This window comes from Salvelinus namaycush, chromosome 3, assembly GCF_016432855.1.
Source record: "Salvelinus namaycush isolate Seneca chromosome 3, SaNama_1.0, whole genome shotgun sequence".
Classification (NCBI taxonomy): Eukaryota; Metazoa; Chordata; class Actinopteri; order Salmoniformes; family Salmonidae; genus Salvelinus; species Salvelinus namaycush.
Window position 1 is genome coordinate 54,588,546 of NC_052309.1, and position 19,986 is coordinate 54,608,531.

General features: G+C 39.2%; 1 protein-coding gene across 2 annotated transcripts in view; it reads right to left on the reverse strand.

Moving 5' to 3' along the window:
• The window catches only part of LOC120032629 (P2X purinoceptor 1-like), a 47,131-nt gene extending 31,409 nt beyond the window's left edge, over nt 1-15,722 (reverse strand). For both annotated transcript variants that reach the window (XM_038978812.1, XM_038978804.1), the window contains exon 1: nt 15,404-15,722. In XM_038978812.1, coding sequence (XP_038834740.1) covers nt 15,404-15,591 — 188 coding nt within the window. In that variant the 5' untranslated portion in view covers nt 15,592-15,722. The remainder of the gene's footprint in view (nt 1-15,403) is intronic.
• Between the last annotated feature and the right edge of the window lie 4,264 nt (nt 15,723-19,986).

The following is a 19,986-nucleotide window of genomic DNA, read 5'->3' on the forward strand; positions in this document are numbered from 1 at the left end:
AAAGAAATTCAAAAGGGGTGATGATATTAATTAATAATAATTTTGAGCCAAATGTGCAAACTGTCCAAACAGATCCGCAAGGAAGGTGGATCCTTTTGAATATGCTATTGAACGATAAACATATTTGGATAATTAATCTATATGGTCCAAATAAGGTTGATCCACACTTTAAAAAAAGATTTATAACAATTTATTGAGCTCACAAGCAACAAACGATCCTATTATTATGGTGGGAGATTATAACACGGTTTTAAGTACTTCAATGGACCACAAAGGAAATCACACTACAAACTATCACCCGTATGCACTTAAGGAGATAACAAATATTATGGGCACATTGAACCTGGTGGATACATAGAGGCTAACAAACCCGGACCTAGTGAGATATACTGTACAACAAATATTATGGTCACATTAGACCTGGTGGATACATAGAGGCTAACAAACCCGGACCTAGTGAGATATACTGTACAACAAATATTATGGGCACATTAGACCTGGTGGATACATAGATGCTAACAAACCCGGACCTAGTGAGATATACTGTACATGGAGGAGGCTTAATCAATATTATTATTATTATTATATTATATTATTATTATTAATCAAGCTAGTTTCATTCTCACTGGCACCAAAAGTTTTAAAAAAAGTGTTGATAGGAGACAGAATGCGATCGAACCATCATCTAATTGGCCTCCACATAACTCTTACAGATTTTCCACGTGGTAGGGATATTGGAAATGTAATCAAAGCCTACTGGAGGACAATTTTCTCTTAACTAATGCAGAATATTTTAGAACTGACATTTTCCTGCACGACATAGGAACAGCAGATCCCCTTATTGTGTGGGACACTTTCAAATGTACCTTGTAGAGGCCAATTAATTCAATATTCATCTTTAAAACAAAAGCAGCTTCGGTTAAAAGAGATTAGACGAACAACGGAAATAGAGGTACTAACAGGACAGGTAGATAGCAAAAGAAACTGTACTATAGAGGCACAGAATAAGTTTGAGGGAAAACAAAAAGAACTGGAGGGATATATTTAAGAACGATCAAGTGTAATGTATTACAAAAATACAGCGAACTGGATGGAAAATAGTGAAAAATGCACTGTATTTTTCTTGAATCTCCATCATAGAAATGCAACCAAAAATAATTTACAGAAACTCGTTACAAATGAGTCATCCATGATTCACCAAATTATAAGAGGAAGCTAAATATTTGAAGCATGTGTTCTTATTCCAGCCTCCTCCATCTCCACTGAAGGATGTTAATTGTAAGGATTTTTTCCCTAATAATAATTATAATGTCAAATGATCAATTGTACAGAAAGACCTATGTGAAGGCCAACTTACAGGGGAGGAACTTCTTGAGGCAATTAAACCCTTTCAGTCTGGAAAAACCCCAGGGCTTGATGGCATACCAGTAGAGGTATATCAAACCTTTTTTTATGTACCTTATTAGCATGTTTTAACTACTCCTATAAAAATGGTACACTATCAGGTACGCAGTAAGAAGGTCTGGTTTCACTATTACTGAAACAGGACCCAGGTGGTAAGTATAAAGCTCCAGTCCATTTAAACAACTGGAAGCCTCTTACACTTCAATGTGTGATGCAAAAATACTTGTGAAATGCATAACGCATAGAATTACTTATTTTGCACATCTTCATAGTGGGCAAAAAATACCATAAACCTTATCTTGCAGTGTGATTTAATTTGAAACTTTTCGTCAACAATGTGCGAGGTGCAGAGGTGATTTTTAGTAAACTAAAGACAGTTTAGTAAACTGAGAAATATATAAACAGTCTCCTCTTTATAACTCACATTGTTGAAGAAAGTTTCAAATCACACTGCCAGATTATAATGATGTTTATGGTAATTTTTTTGTACTATCTTCACACAGACTGATAGGACTCTCTCACAGCAGTGAGAATTAGGCAGAAACACAGTAATCCCAAAGCAAGCTGGCTATCACCAGGTGATGTTGAATTAAGGTAGGATTAAAAGAACAATCAGCAGTTGCTACATCCATAATTAATGATATGTGCCCATTGATTATTGAAGAATATAACTTATAAATTCCTCATGGGCTTAGTTCAACTGTCGTACCCAATCAGAACCCAAAATATAAGGTTGTTTTACTCCAATGTTTGTAAACAATGTAAATGTAAACAAACCCTATATAGCCTCATGGCTACATGGTTAAAACTATCATTTTGATATCATGGATGGTCAGTCCTTGCATCCATAGCTCTGTCTATGAATTCGAGAGTGGTTACATTTCTCCAGCCCCATCCCTCAGCGTTTTACCGAATCAGAGGCGGGGAGGATGCTTTGTTAGTGTTTCTACTGCTGATTGCCACTTTAAAGAGTCTTTAAAGAGCCCTATGGACCAGGGCCCATAGGGCTCTGGTCAAAAGTAGTGCACTATGTAGTGAATAAGGTGCCATTTGGGACACTGCCATAGATTTCCAGACACCAAGGGAGTGAATGCATAGAATGTTAAGAGGTGGGATGGAATGAATGGAATGTATGACAATGAAATTATTACGTAGTGTTACATGCACATTTATCTGCACACACGGGTGAATAGACCTTACCTATATACCAGGTTATTAACCTATTTGGGTTCGTATTGAGCTTGAAGGCTGAGTCTGACATGCCTGTTACTGTATCTCTGTGTAGCTGATAAGTAAGGGACTTCCTTGGACAGCCTTTTTAATAGTAGCACTATCTGTCTGTCTGTCAGTCTCAACCTACCTTCTCCAGAATGATGGACACCAGCTTGTGAGCAAGAGAATTAACAGGTAAGTAGATGATGTCATAGGGCTATACGTACGTACGCTGGTATAATATAAAAGGACATATAAAACAAGTACAGATGTTATATAAATGACATATAAAGTAATAACCCCCTGGCATCAAGCCCCAGAAACAGGATGTTACACACATCTACAACTCCCTGCCACTGCCTTACAGCTAAAGTCACAAGTGTCGCACACACACACGCACACACACACACAGCATTGTTTGGCTGTAATTAAACTTTAAAGAATTAAAGAACCTGGTACGTTTCAACTGGATGTTTCCGTCAAGCTATGACTACAAATCCTATCGCTGTAGTTGTTTCTGAATTAGAATTAAAGTCCACATAGAAAGAACAGTAAGAACAGCCACATTAGAAGAAACCAAAGCGTGAAATGAGGAAAAGCATTTTCCACCAGAACAATCTAAGAAAGATCTGTATCTGTTCTGTGTCCCAAGGCCTGGCAGAGAGAGAGAGCGAGAGAGCGAGAGAGAGAGAGAGAGAGAGAGAGAGAGACAGAGACAGAGAGAGACAGAGAGACAGAGAGACAGAGAGACAGAGAGACAGAGAGACAGAGAGACAGAGACAGAGAGAGAGAGACAGAGACAGAGACAGAGACAGAGACAGAGACAGAGACAGAGACAGAGAGACCATGTGACAGATCTTTTTGATGTGTGATTGGCTTTGTGGCTCTTGCTGAGCACACTGTGTTTTTCAGACAGATTTCTTTTGAGTCGCCCTACTTCTATTAAGGCCCATAGCTGTCTGATCCTTTGTGGCTCAGTTGGTAGAGCATGGCACTTGCAATGCCAGGGTTGTGGGTTTGATTCCCACTGGAGACCAGTACGAAAATGTATGCATTCACTACTGTAAGTCGCTCTGGATAGAAGACAATTTATGCTTGATCCGAAAATGTTGCCGGTGGCACCGTATGAATGGTGCGATGCAATTGCAGAGCCTCCGGAGGCATGCAGAGGTCAAATTGAAATGTAAAATGTAAAATATGATCAGGTGCTGAAAGGCCCAGTAATCTTTTTATCTCTGAGCTGTCAAAGCCAGTAGGGCTCTGATTAAGAGAGTCCTGGACAGGTTCCTAATCACCCCCCAACCCCAGACAGCACACATAACACATATAGTTTAGACAAGCACAGGGTCAAGCTGCAGTGCAGCGTCCCTGGATGGAGAGCATGTTCTGGGGTTAAGGGCCTTGCTCAAGGGCCCAACGGTAGGGGAATGTCTTTAGGATGTAAAGAAAGAACAAACTTATGAGGTATTATAATTCTGGTATGACTGAATCTGCCAAGCCGAGCGTATTTAAGTTTCTCTAATGTGTTTTCAACAGAGAATGAACTTTTGAAATGTCACATGCCTTTCTGGCATTATCTCAAGGAGGAAAATCTCTGAGAAATAGCAGTGTAGCTGTGAGTTTACCCATAATTGATTGTTATCTGTGTGAGCATATGCCTCAGCCTGTTCATATCCTGTAGCTCCTAAAGTCCAGATGCCTGAAGATGTATACAGACACACAAAACACACACACGCAGGCACGCACACACACACGCATATACACACACACATGCACACACAAAGTGTAAACAAATCATTTGTTTTGTTGAGACATAACACAGTCTGTCTTTTGGTGCTTATCCAGTAAGAAAGTACAAAGTACAACATGAAAGTCCAAAGAATTAATCCGCCTACCACAACACTGATTCATCACACTATTTGCAAACCTACATGTGGTAGCAAGTCTGCAAGCTAAGGAGAGGATTGGTGCAATGGGACTATCTATGTGAACAAGTTTCCCAATATGCAGTAATGTTGCATTACCCAAGACTGGTGATAAGAGGGATGTCTTTAGCTGTAGCTAATCTCTAGCTCCTTGCTCCTTATATGCTCACAGTATACAGTATAACATGCCAGCTGCTGTTCCATCATTCTTCACTATTCCTCCAGATAATTATTCAGCTGCCACAACAGCCACTCACAAGAAAGTTCCTGTTTACATCTATTCATCCTGTATGCAAAAAGTGAATAGTATGTATAAGCTGGAAGTAGAAACCTACAGTTGAAGTCAGAAGTTTACATACACTTAGGTTGGAGTCATTAAAACTATTTTTTCAACCACTCCACAAATTTCTTGAGAACAAACTGTAGTTTTGGCAAGTCGGTTAGGACATCTACTTTGTGCATGACTGTAACGGTACTCGTCCTCGTCTGATAAACGAGTATGAAAGATCGGACCAATGTGCAGCGTGGTAAGTGTCCATTTTAATGAAAACAACTGAACACTGAATGACAAAACAAAAAGAGAATGACCGAGACTGAAACATTTCTGTATGGACAAACACAGACACAGAAAACAACTACCCACAAATCATAGTGGGAAAACAGGCAACCTAAGTATGGCTCTCAATCAGAGACAACGATAGACAGCTGCCTCTGATTGAGAACCATACCAGGCCAAACACATAAAAACAGAAAACCTAGACCTACAACATAGAATATAAACACAGAACAAAACATAGAATGCCCACCCCAACTCACGCCCTAACCAAACTAAAATAGAGACATAAAAAAGGAACTAAGGTCAGGACGTGACAATGACACAACTAATTGCTTCTGATAGGCTAACATCATTCGAGTCAATTGGAGGTGTACCTGTGGATGTATTTCAAAGCCTACCTTCAAACTCAGTGCCTCTTTGCTTGACATCATGGGAAAATCAAAAGAAATCAGCCAAGACCCCAGAAAAAAATTGTAGACCTCCACAAGTCTGGTTCATCCTTGGGAACAATTTCCAAAAGCCTAGAGGCACCACGTTCATCTGTACAAACAATAGTATGCAAGTATAAACACCATTTGACCACGCAGCCATCATACCGCTCAGGAAGGAGACGCGTTCTGTCTCCTAGAGATGAACGTACTTTGGTGCGAAAATTGCAAATTAATCCCAGAACAACAGCAAAGGACCTTGTGAAGATGCTGGAGGAAACAGGTACAAAGTATCTATATCCACAGTAAAACGAGTCCTATGTCGACATAACCTGAAAGGCCGCTCAGCAAGGAAGATGCCACTGCTCCTAAACCTCCATAAAAAAGCCAGACTACGGTTTGCAACTGCACATGGGGACAAAGATCGTACTTTTTGGAGAAATGTCCTCTGGTCTGATGAAACAAAAATAGAACTGTTTGGCCATAATGACCATCATTATGTTTGGAGGAAAAAGGGGGATGCTTGCAAGCCGAAGAACACCATCCCAACCGTGAAGCACGGGGGTGGCAGCATCATGTTGTGGGGGTGCTTTGCTGCAGGAGGGACTGGTGCACTTCACAAAATAGATGGCATCATGAAATAGGAAAATGATGTGAATATATTGAAGCAACATCTCAAGACATCAGTCAGGAAGTTAAAGCTTGGTCGCAAATGGGTCTTCCAAATGGACAATGACCCAAGCATACTTCAAAAGTTGTGGCAAAATGGCTTAAGGACAACAAGGTCAAGGTATTGGAATGGCCATCACAAAGCCCTGACCTCAATCCCATAGAAAATTTGTGGGCAGAACTGAAAAAGCGTGTGCGAGCAAGGAGGCCTACAAACCTAACTCAGTTACAACAGCTCTGTCAGGAGGAGTGGGCCAAAATTCACCCAACTTATTGTGGGAAGCTTGAGGAAGGCTACCCGAAATGTTTGACCCAAGTTAAACAATTTAAAGGCAATGCTACCAAATACTAATTGAGTGTATGTAAACTTCTGACCCACTGGGAATGTGATGAAAGAAATAAAAGCTGAAATAAATAATTCTCGCTACTTTTATTCTGACATTTCACATTCTTAAAATAAAGTGGTGATCCTAACTGACCTAACTGACCTCCTCCTGACAACAAACCTAAAACAGGGAATTTTTACTTGAATTAAATGCCAGGAATTGTGAAAAACTGAGTTTAAATGTATTTGGCTAAGGTGTATGTAAACTTCTGACTTCAATTGTAAATGTTATTGTTTATTAGTTTACTCCAATTAGGAGAAGGGTGGTAGGGTTTGCGGGGAATAATAAAGGAAGGTATATAAAAAAAAGTATATGTGCATATATGTATATAAATAGTATGTGTATGTATGTATATACAGTATATGTGTATATGTATGAATGTTTATATGTATACAGAGTGGGCTCCAAAATTACTGGCACTCCTGGCTGGCAATGCACAAACAATACTTTAAAAAATATAAACAATATAATTATAGACGTAAACTCAATATACCAACATGTGAGAAATAATGTTATTTATTAATGTTTCAATGGATCCCACCAAAATAATTTATTGATTTAATAAAATATTTATATCCTCCAAATCAAGGTTTCACAATTAATGGCACCCTTAAAGATTATTGTAAATAACATCTACCAAAATTAAACCAGGAATTAAATTCCACTTATTTAAGTTTATCTAAGTCTTAAGGAACTATATTGAGCCATTACATCACTTACTGTTTCACTAGGGTATAAAAATGAGGTAACACACATGCAATATCCCTTTGTCATCCAACATCATGAAGAAAACAAAAGAACTGGCAGTTCAAAAGAGACAGATGGTTGTAGACCTTCATAAATCTGGTAATGGCTACAAGAAGATCCGTAAACGATTGAATATACCACTGAGCACTGTCAGGGCAATTATAAAAAAAGATATGGAACAGTTGAAAACCTCACAGGTAGAGGACGCAAATGCATTTTGCCCCCCAGGATAGGGAGGAGAATGGTGAGAGAGGCAACAAAATCTCCAAGAATCACTGTGAAAGAATTGCAGGCCTTGGTGGGTCAGTGATGTTTTTTGGGCTGTTTTAATTCCAGAGGTCCAGGGGCACTGGTTAAGATTGATGACATAATGAATTCCACCAAATATCAGGCAATTTTGGCTGACAATCTGGTTCACTCTGCCAGAAGGCTGGGACTTGGCCGTAGGTGGACTTTCCAACATGACAATGACCCAACACATACCTCAAGATCCACACAGAAATGGTTCTGTGACAACAAAATCAATGTTCTGCCATGGCTATCTCAGTCGCCGGACCTCAATCCAATCGAATACTTGTGAACTGAGTTGAAGAGGGCAGTTGATAAGCGCAAACCTAAGAATGTGAAGGATCTTGAAAGGATCTGCTTAGAGGAATGGTCCAAAATCCCTCCAAATGTGTTCCTTAACCTTGTCAAACATTACAGGAAAGGACTCCATGCTGTTATCCTTGCCAGAGGTGGTTGCACTAAGTACTAAATGAGGAGTGCCAATAATTATGAAACCTTGATTTTGGTCAAATATATTTTGCATTAAATAATTGTATGATTTTGGTGGCTTCCATTGAAACATTAATAAAGTACAGTAATTTCTCACATGTTGGTATTTTGAGTTTATCTCTGTAATTATATTGTTTATATATTTTTTTAAGTATTATTTGTGCATTGCCAGTCAGGGGTGCCAGTAATTTTGGAGCCCACTGTATATATGTGGATGTATGTATATATATATAGATATATTCACCCCAAAAATATATGGGGGATTGTAAATGATGCAGACAATTACATTGATGGAAGCAACAATCTATCCGCAATATTAAAGCTGATCCACCTACTAAAAAAAATCAAGTCATTAGGTTGGGTACACTAGATTACTTTCTAAATGTAATCCATTACAGTTACTAGTTACCTGTCCAAAATGTTAATCAGTAACGTAACTTCTGGATTACCCAAACTCAGCAACGCAACCTGATTACTTGATTACTTTCAGTTACTTTTAGATTACTTTTCCCTTAAGGTTAGTAGTTGGAACAGCCACAAAGTCATAAAATCTGATTTTAAACCTAACCTTAACCTTACCACATAGCTAGCTCTTATGCCTAATCCTAACCTTAAATAGCCCTAACCTTAACCACACTGCTAACCCTAATACCTAACCCTAACCTTATATTATTAAGACCAAAAAGCAACCCAATAAATAGTTTTTTACAATTCAGCAAATTTGGGATTTGCAGCTGAAAATCACTCAGTTCTGCCTTAAGAACAAGATTCTTGTTCTTAACTAGTCAACCTAGTTAAGAGGCATTAGCAGAAGACAAAAATTTGTATTACCAATTGAACATCTATTGCAGGATAAATTAATGTTAGAGTTTACATAGCTGGCCATAAATGGATGTTGCATTTTACTTTATGGGTTGGTTATATAGACTATTTCTAACCTATTCCATTCTACTACAGATACTAATATGATTAGGCTAAAAACTCTACCAGATTTTAAGTCATTCCAATTTAATACCCCTTAATCTTCAAAAACAGGACTTTGAAATTTGGAAATACAGATTAGCCAAATTGCTATACCTAAGCATAACCCCAAAACGAAGGACTAATTTGCCTACTCTATTGTTTATGATTTTGCTGTCATGGAGGACTGATTGGGCTCATTGCTTTGAGTTAAAAAATAAATAGGCTTTTATGCTTGATCCGAAAATATGGTTGGAGGCACCATAAGGACGGTGTGACGTAGTTGCGGAGCCTCCGAGGCATGCAGAGGCCAAATTGAGCTCCATACCACATTGCCGTGCTCCGCCAAAAAAATGTAACAATGTGGAAGGTTCTGTATAGCTCCACACTGACATGATTGGTTGACGGTAGGTAGGTATTTGTATTTGTCTTTATTATGGATTCCCATTAGCTGCTTCCTGAGGTCCGACAAAATTAAGGCAGTTACACAATTTTAAAACATTACAATACATTCATATCAGATTTCACAACACACTAAGTGTGTGCCCTCAGGCCGTTACTCCATTACCACATATCTACAAAACAAAATCCATGTGTACGTGTGTATAGTTGCACACACTGTACATAAGATTTTTCTATTGTGTTATTGACTGTACGTTTGTTTATGTGTAACTCTGTGTTGTTGTTTTTGTCGCACTGCTTTGCTTTATCTTGGCCAGGTCGCATTTGTAAATGAGAACTTGTTCTCAACTGGCCTACCAGGTTAAATAAAGGTGAAATAATTTTTTTTAAATTAAAAATAGTGAGTATGTTATGATGTGTGTATATGCATGTGTCTGTGCCTATGTTTGTGTTGCTTCACAGTCCCCACTGTTCCATAAGGTGTATTTTTATCTGTTTTTTTAAATCTGATTCTACTGCTTGCATCAGTTACCTGATGTGGAATAGAGTTCCATGAAGTCATGGACATACTGTGCGCCTCCCATAGTCTGTTCTGGACTTGGGAACTGTGAAGATACCTCTGGTGGCATGTCTTGTGGGGTATGCATGGGTGTCTGAGCTGTGTGCTAGTTGTTTAAACAGACAGCTCGGTGCTTTCAACATGTCAATACCTCTCACAAGTAGTGATGAAGTCAATCTCTCCTCCACTTTGAGCCAGGAGAGATTGACATGCATATTATTAACATTAGCTCTCTGTGTACATCCAAGGGCCAGCCGTGCTGCCCTGTTCTGAGCCAATTGCACTTTTCCTAAGTCCCTCTTTGTGCCACCTGACCACACGACTGAAAAGTAGTCCAGGTGCGACAAAACTGGAGCCTGTAGGACCTGCCTTGTTGATAGTGTTGTTAAGAAGATAGAGCAGCGCTTTATTATGGACAGACTTCTCCCCATCTTATCTACTGTGGCAATATGTTTTGACCACGGCAGTTTACAATCCAGGTTACTCCAAGCAGTTTAGTCACCTCAAATTGCTCAGTTTCCACATAATGTTTTACAAGATTTAGGGTTTATTGAATGATTTGTCCCAAATACAATGCTTTTAGTTTTTTGAAATATTTAGGAATAACTTATTCCTTGCCACCCATTCTGAAACTAACTGCAGCTCTTTGTTAAGTGTTGCAGTCATTTCAGTCGCTGTAGTAGCTGACTTGTATAGTGTTGAGTCATTTGCATACATAGACACAATGGCTTTACTCAAAGCCAGTGGCATGTCGTTAATAAAGATTTTAAAAAGTAAGAGGCCTAGACAGCTGCCCTGGGGAATTCCTGATTCTACCTGGATTATGTTGGAGAGGCTTCCATTAAAGAACAACCTCTGTGTTCTGTTAGACAGGTAACTCTTTATCCACAATATAACAGGGGGTGTAAATCCATAACACATACGTTTTTCCAGCAGCAGACTATGATCGATAATGTCAAACGAGGGAGGTCCTGGGGCCGGGAGGTCCTGTATAAACACAAACTCACTTCCTTGACAACTTCCTTCACAACAGCTCTACTCTGTTCCTGCGAAGCACAAGAAGTATGAATGCTCTAATTTATGCGGAGGCCGCATCGCAATAAATGCTTTATGGCACCTGCAGACGTCAAATTGACCCTCCACAATACCTAAAATAATAATTACAACATAAAGTGGATAGCAGAGAACATGCCTAACGTTTACCCTCACTCTTAGGACAGACCAGATCCTTTAGATTTGTGGTTTTAGAAACTGTTCTTCGTTTTGTAAGCATTAGCCTACATGACAAAGTAGCCAGCGTGTGGATGCACATTCTGCCGCTGACAAGGTTAGCGGTGAAAATATCACCATGATAATAAAAGTAATGCATGAATCTATCATCTTAGTTGCGGTCCGAGGAAAAATAACCTTGAATAAATGCATTTCATGCACTTCTACACAATTTTACATGAATGGAGACGAGCAGAATCGTTTAATACCACAACAGAACATGAATTCGAAAAGAGAAAAAAAAGCCATTTGTTTTTAACACAGTAGCTGCATATCATTAGGTAGGCCTATATGCACTTGTAGAACTAGCTTTTTTTTATTACAATATTAATTTATTCTATTCCATGATATTGTTGTTACAAAATAGATGTTTGTTGACTGTGATTAGGGCATGGGAATATAAGAGCATCTGCTAGGATAAATTAACAAACTAGGCATGCAAAGCTCACTGCATGATCCTCAAACCAAAGACTGGACAAACTCATATTTCTAAAAGTGATTTAAAAGGTACTGTAGAATGACTGTATAGCCTAATAAGGCATTTTTGGTTTAATTATTATTTAAGTAAGGGATAAACACCTTGGAAATAATGGACAACGCATCGGGACGAGGTGGAGCCCTGAAGATACAAAACAGTAAGCTGACTTTCCCTTTTTGTCTATCTATTGTTGGCAGGCCTACATTATTTTAGCCATGCTTTGGAGGTGCGTAAAACCCCCTCCATGATGTAGGCTACATGTGTCCATGCCCATCAGGAAATTACATGAGAACTGTGGTGAATACCGGTAAACATCGTATTTAGAAGTTATTTTCCTGTAACAATTGCTTGTTTGCCATTTCCCATTTTTAAAACCAAAATCCCTCCATAGGCTATCCTTACCCTAGGCCTAATTTAATGAAGGCTGGATCAACACCAATGTGTCTAGCCTATTGTATCCTGGTGATTTTATGAAATCATTACATTTTACATAAATGTATTGTTGTTGTTGAAAAAAATGAACAGATAGCTTGTTTTTTTAAATTTAATTTGATTAAAACCAAAATTAGAATGAATCACAATGTCCTGGTTTTATGGTAAGAACGTCCATGGTGCACATGCAATGCAACTTCTGGAGATGTGAATGTGATCTGTAAGATGGTTCCAATATGTACAGTGCATTAAGAAAGTATTCAGACCCCTTGACTTTTTCCACATTTTGTTACGCCTTATTCTAAAATTGATTAAATCGTTTTTTTCCCTCATCAATCTACACACAATAAAATAAAACACTGAAATATCACATTTATTTAAGTATTCAGACCCTTTACTCAGTACTTTGTTAAAGCACCTTTGGCAGCGATTACTGCCTCGAGTCTTCTTGGGTATGATGCTACAGGTTTGTCACACATGTATTTGGGGAGGTTCTCCCATTCCTCTCTGCAGATCCTCTCAAGCTCTGTTCAGTTGGATGGGGAGCGTTGCTGCACAGTTATTTTCAGGTTTTTCCAGAAATGCTTGATCAGGTTCAAATTCGGGCTCTGGCTGGGCCACTCAAGGACATTCAGAGACTTGTCCCGAAGCACCCTGCGTTGTCTTGGCTGTGTGCTTAGGGTTGTTGTCCTGTTGGAAGGTGAACCTTCGTCCCAGTCTGAGGTCCTGAGCACTCTGGAGCAGTTTTTCATCAAGGATCTCTCTGTACTTTGCTCCGTTAATCTTTGTCTCGCTCCTGACTAGTCTCCCAGTGCCTGCTGCTGAAAAATGTTTTGGTACGCTTCCCCAGATCTGTGCCTCGACACAATCTTGTCTGGAGCTCTACGGACAATTCCTTCGACCTCATGGCTTGGATTTTGCTCTGACATGCACTGTCAAATGTGGGACCTTATATAGACAGGTGTGTGCCTTTCCAAATCATGTCCAATCAATTGAATTTACCACAGGTGGACTCCAATCAAGTTGTAGAAACATCTCAAGGATGATCAATGGAAACAGGATGCACCTGAGCTCAATATCGAGTCTCAAAGCAAAGGGTCTGAATACTTATGTAAATAAGCTTTCACTTTGTCATTATGGGGTATTGTGTGTAGATTGCTGAGAATTAAAAAAAAAAAAGTTTTTAGAATAAGGCTGTAATGCGACAAAATGTGGAAAAAGTCAAGGGGTATGATTTATTTCTGAAGGGAAAAGAATAACGGTGAGTGGATATTCTCCCTTTCTCTTTATATTGGATATTTGTGAAAAGTTTGGATGTGCTTAGTCTGCCTTGTTTTAATACCCTATTATATGCCCATAGGGATCAATGATGGTGCCAGTAAGTCTATTTAGACATAGCCAATTTAAAACAAGTTGTTGTTTCGTTCTGTTAAGAATTTGATTAGAATTATTTGCTCTGTTTTTAGGCCTTATCAATAATTCATTTTACCTTGCTTATTGACACCGTTTGGCATGTCCATGCTCAGCCATAATGCAATATACAGTAGGCCGAGCCCCTATATCAGTGAGAATGCTATGTAGGCTGTATATTTCCACATATTTCCACATTTCCACATTTCCACATACTTAGAACAATATTGACTGCAAACAAGTTCAAGTTAACATATTTTGCAAAGATGGCAAAGATACATTTTGTTATTTCATTTCTGTAAGCCGTTTAACAAACTATAACGGGACTAACATTTGAATTGGAGTTGATTCCATGGCAATACATACATAAAATATCATAAATACACAACTTGAAGCAACCACATATTGGCCAGTGAGGGGCTAAGCCTCGACACACCCACAACTGGTTTAATCATTAAAACCCAGTCCTTTCGCACCACCACCAACAAGCACTGTAAAGATCATTTCTGAATGTAAAGATTGCAAAAATATTTCTGACACACCCCTGAACCTATAGTGCCACCCCAGCGCTTATATTTACGATTGTGTTAGGTTTGTTAATTGATTACATATTACATGACCCTCCCTGGACTAAATCAAAAAATACTAAACCCTCCCACTGACTGAAATTGAAAAAAATATGACCCTCCCCAATTTTCCTCCGGGTAACAATTGTGTCAATTTCGGCCACTCCCTTACCTCCAAACGTTTATCCAAGTTGGATAATCTTTGGAGGCTGATAGCAGTCGCAACATTGGACGACATAGCTTGGACTGTAGCCTACAAAAACCTATTCCTGCTCTTTTCCCACGATCCATCAAACACATTTGATGTGTCATCAGAGTGGTCTTTGACTTGTGGTCAGACTTGCTCAGGCGGAACAAACTTAAACGTGCCTTTTTTCAATGCTGATTTGAATGTCAGTGAGAACAGAAAGATGTCAAGAATTTTTTTTCGCAAACATGCTTTCTGAAATTAAAAGTAACGCTAGAAGTAATCTGATTACAATATTTTTGCTAGTAATGTAACAGATTAGAGTTTTTAAATGTTTTAATGTACATGTAATGGACATGTAATCTGTTACTCCACCAACCCTGGTCATTAAAACTCAACTCTCATCACCCTAAATATCAAACCTGAATTAGAACAGATGTCACTAGATCCATCCACAAGATAGTTCCATACATATATCCCTTCTGTATGCCAAACAAATAGTTATATTTGCATTATGAAGTCATCACCCTTACATATAGTGGTGCTCTAAAGGTTTTGTATAATTTCAGCCAGTAGTTTTGAAAGTAGCGCTCACAAGCAAAAACTGTCCCCGAAAATTGTGCACAATTGTGTGCTATATCATCCATTTCATATATGTTATGTATACATTTTTGCTTTGCAATTTGTACTATATGTTACAAATTTGTCAGTGCTCAAGATCCCAGACTGCATCTTTAAATATCACTTCCTAATTTGGTCAGATATCTCGTGATATCTGTAGCGTTTTACTTTGTAGTGTTTTACTTTGTAAAGATCTCCACTACACACAACACAATTTGACATTTCAACAAACAAGCCATTGAGTGTAAATAACGAAAGCTGGGTCATGCATTTTGCAGTCGAGAAATTACTCAGTCTTGCTGAAACTTGCAACAGACAAGCTCACACACTAACTCACATGCTCACCACGCTCCACTCTAAGTTTGCATGCCAGTAGAGTCCCGGTAAATAACATAATCCTTTAAAAGAGTCTTACCCGATGATGTAAGCCAGGACCCCCAGCTGAATCAATCGGCACACGACCCCCACTCTCCTGTTCTGCACCAGCACCTGGCGGGGGGTCTCATACTTGAAGAAGAAGTCAGAGATGGCGTTGGTGATGTAGCTGTTCATCTTGCTGCTCCGTGGGAGACAAGAGGGTCTCTCCATCGTGCTGGCATGCATACACCCTGACCCTGCCTCTCTGTCTCTCACACCTCTTCCCTATTAACTATTTTTCTTCTTCAGCCCCCCTTAACCAACAGCTGACATGTTTCAGTAGCTGTGTTGGACTTCTCTCTCTCTCTCTCAAGTTTCTTCCTGTCACCCTTACCTCTCAAACACACCCTCTCCTTCCCTCTCCCTCTCTTTCGCTCTCTTTACACTCTACTCCCTCGTTCTCTCTCCTTCCCTCTCTCCAAAACAAACAAATACTATATAGTCTTGTTGTAAACCAAGGTGTTACTGTTCCACAGTCCTTAAGTCAAAAAACGACTTCTTCACTTAGCTACTGATCAGATCATTCAACATGTCACAGACATAATAAACATTACATCCTTCTCACACCGTGCAATCATTTCCCCCTGACACTGTCTTCCTGTGTGGTGCACAGAGATAGCACGGACATATGCTTGACCTAAACTTAGGCTACAAAAACAGTTCCCTATACATGTATAATGCATGTGGGTTTTTTGTTTTCTATATTTTGTTTTATTCACGCAATTCAGAGTTCTATTGTATTCTGCCATGTGAATGAAGTAGATGAACTTGGACTACATGTTGCCTGCTTCTTTCGCTTTCCATTACAGATGTTTCATATAGTATTATGTTTTATTTTTGGTAGGGGTAGCCTACACAAAGTATGAGGAAGAGACAAAAATGACTTAATAAATAATAGATTGAATAAAATGCAATTAGATTGGATTAATAAATATTATGTTCTGTTAATCTGTTTGATTAACACATAACCATTAAAGTGAAATAATTCAGTTACTTGTATGTCGCTTAGGGATGAGTTCAACACAAACGCACCACAAGGGTGTTACTAATTTTAATTTTAAAATGGAAAACATCTGCAGTTTGTAGTTTTGCATTTTGCCTCCAGCACCTTCACTAATCGGTTTTGGGTGTGCGGTAGATTCTGCCTATTATCATGCTATTTTTAATTAAACTAGAATTTCAGAACTCATATCTCTGTCCAGCAATGGAAAGTATCTCTTACAGTACATTAGTTATTTATCCCAAATGTTTGAATAGCAAATAAGCAAGCATTTAAAACTTCAAAACGACCACACATTTGCATAGTCACTTTAATAACTCTACCTACATGTACATAATTACCTCAATTACCTCGACACCGGTGCCCCCCGCACATTGACACGTTGACTCTGTACCGGTACCCCCTGTACATTGCCCCGCTATTGTTATTTACTACTGCTCTTTCATTATTTGTTATTCTTATCTCTTATATTTTGGGGGATTTTCTTAAAACTGCATTGTTGGTTAAGGGCTTGTAAGTAAGCATTTCACTGTAAAGTCTACACCTGTTGTATTCGACACATGTGACAAATACAATTTGATTTGATTTGATTTGACATTTAGCCCTATTTTTCTGTGGTTGTGTTAGGTACCATATTTAGCTCATATTGAGCTAGTGCTCTGATCTCCCTATTGTCTTCCATCAGATCGTGTCACTCCTACGCGACACTCGTCGTGCTATCTGACGTGAGACTATGCTAATCTCCCATGATATTCAAATGTGGAAGGTTATTTCCAGTCTAGGGCTGGGTCAAATACATATTAGACGCTTTCAAATACTTCAGGTGTATTGATTGATTTAGTTTGCTAAACAATGGAACCAATAGTGCCGATAATGCAATCTCCAAGCTAAATCAAGTGTATCTGCCCCTAGGCCTGTATCAAGCAGGTCTACTTACTTCCAGATAATTTATTAAACCCCAGTGTTTGCATGACATACTGTACATTGATTTGTGTAGTTCCTATAAAGTTATTGATGTTATGAGTCATATCCTGGACTACCGTGTCTGTGTACTGACTACTGAGCTGTAAAGCTACTGGAGAAAATAGTTCAATACATCAATGTGTTAGTTTATGACTGTGAGAGACTAGAAGTAGGCTAGGCTGGAATCATTCAAAGAACATTTGCAAACCATGTACAGTGTCTGCCTTTAATCTGGAAAAACATGGCTTGTAATTGGGTGAACGCTGCCTGATCCTGCTTCCACGGAATATTTAGAAAATATTGGAGAAATACTGGAGCTGATAAGCATCCCCTAACACAGCTAGTGAGTGAGTGACATCTCATGTCACTATTTGCAAACTTTGGTATTGATATAGATATTTCCAACTACCCATTGTAACGGCACTACTCTAAAATGACATGATGATCAATGGGTTGGCTATGTCTAGGCTAGTGCTAGTGGAGATAGTCCTCAGTGTCTGGTCCTTCCATTTTTATCTTAATGTGGGCATGGCTCTACTGGACTGTAAGGTCAGGACTATGGAAGGAGAGGTTAGATACAACTGGACTATTAAAGGAGAGGTTAGATATAAGTGGACTGAATTGAATTCATTTCACATCAATCAGTCTGACAAACATGCTCACACTCTGAACTGAAACTATCTGGCTTATCTCTATCTGGTAAAGCCACAAGAGGATGGGCCACCACTTAGAGCCGGGTTCCCCTCTAGGTTTCTCCCTTCTAGAAACTTTTTCCTGGCCACTCTGCTCTTGCTTTTGCTTGCTTTTCTGGATCTAAGCCAGGCTACTGTAAAAACACTATAAAAAAGGGCTTTGCAAATAAAAAATATTGATGAACAATGCACAGTTTGATTAATTTATAAAACTATGACAAAAAAACTGGTGCTACCAATCTCGTGAAGAGATTTTATTTTAAAGTTTACAGGCCGGATCGACCCCCTCTCGGGCCGGATTCAGCACCAGTCCTTGTGTTTGACACGCTGTTGCCCTAGCTCTGGAAATTCTGAGACCATTATGTGACTGTCAGGGCTATAAGGGATTCTTGGGACGTCCCTACTCTAAACCTTAACCTTAACCCCTACCTTTACTCTAACCTTAACTATTACCTAACCCTAACCTTACGTTAACCATTTTGATTTTGAATTTCAACTTCAATGGGGTAGGGATGTCCCAAGGATCCCTGATAGCACGGACCATTACCTTCCACTAACTGTTTGTGATATTTATCTCAGCAGCTTGCTCCTGCATGATACTTCTTTGTGCTAACTTTTTTTGTGTGTTAGGCTTTGGCGTCAAATCAGCCTCTAAAGTCCATTGCGCGCGAGATGGCTCTGTCGAGCAAGAATAAACATCACTGAGCAAGCAAACACTGAATAGAGAGTGCAGATGATATGTCCCGTGAGCAAAGGATAAGTGAAACGAGCACACAGACCAGAATGTGGTCACATGGGCAGAGGATGGGTCCTGCGAGGGCAGAGGATGGGTCCTGCGAGCGCACAGGCATCGGGGGCACGCAAATTAAACTTCAATTGCAAGTGTGACAAACGAACAGAACATCATTGCCGCACGCAAAATATTAATTTGAGACAGAGATACTTATTTTTGCAGAGATATTTATTACATGTCAAGACTGCGCTCTCACAAATACACCTCTCGCAACAAAAAATGTTGCTCTCACAACTGCAATCTTACACTATCATTTTATTACAGGTAAAAATTTGAGCCAATGAACATGGTCGTCACTAGTTAACACAGCCACAAAGTCATAATTATTATGGGGCCCTAAACCCTGCCTATTGATCAAATGACTTGTGACTCCTGCATGAGTATGACCAACATACGAGACTGTGACATCTTCGCATGAGACCAATCATTGAGTACAGCCATTTGTAACCCCACCCACCAGCCTACTGAACCGGATAAGGCCATGGGCAAGTGGAAATGAAATAGGAACTATGATATTGACTGCACGGAATAGCACAACCTGTAGTGGAAAATCGCCATTGGCTAACTAGTCACCACCAGCCTTCTAGTTAGCTACCGTTTGCCTGGTTAAGAAACACAAGCTACTGCTTTACACAATTAAAAACAACAGTAGCATTGAGTTTAATAGTAAAACAACAGTCTAGCTATGTTTTTCTCTCCCTTGAGTAGGCTATAGAAAAGTAGGCTGTCTTTGAATTTGTAGTCTCAACCCTCCCACTTTTCCCACTGCATTTCATATACATGTTCTGTAGCCAGCATAGCCAAGTCTCCCTCTTTACCTTAGAGAAAACGTCTTGATTCGAGTTCAAAAGACATTACCCTATTGTGCATTGGCGGGCTGCATTTTACATTCATAAGGCATATCACGGGCCGTTCTTAAACTAGGCTACCGATAAGCATTTGTTTAGCTACACCTTGTTCAGTCATGTTACTTCAGTAGCTACACTATATATACAATAGTATGTGTACACCCCTTCAAATTAGTGGATTCGGCTATTTCAGCCAAACCCGTTTTAGACAGGTGTATAAAATGGAGCACACAGCCATGCAATCTCCATAGATTAGCAGTGGAGTGGCCTTACTGAAGAGCTCAG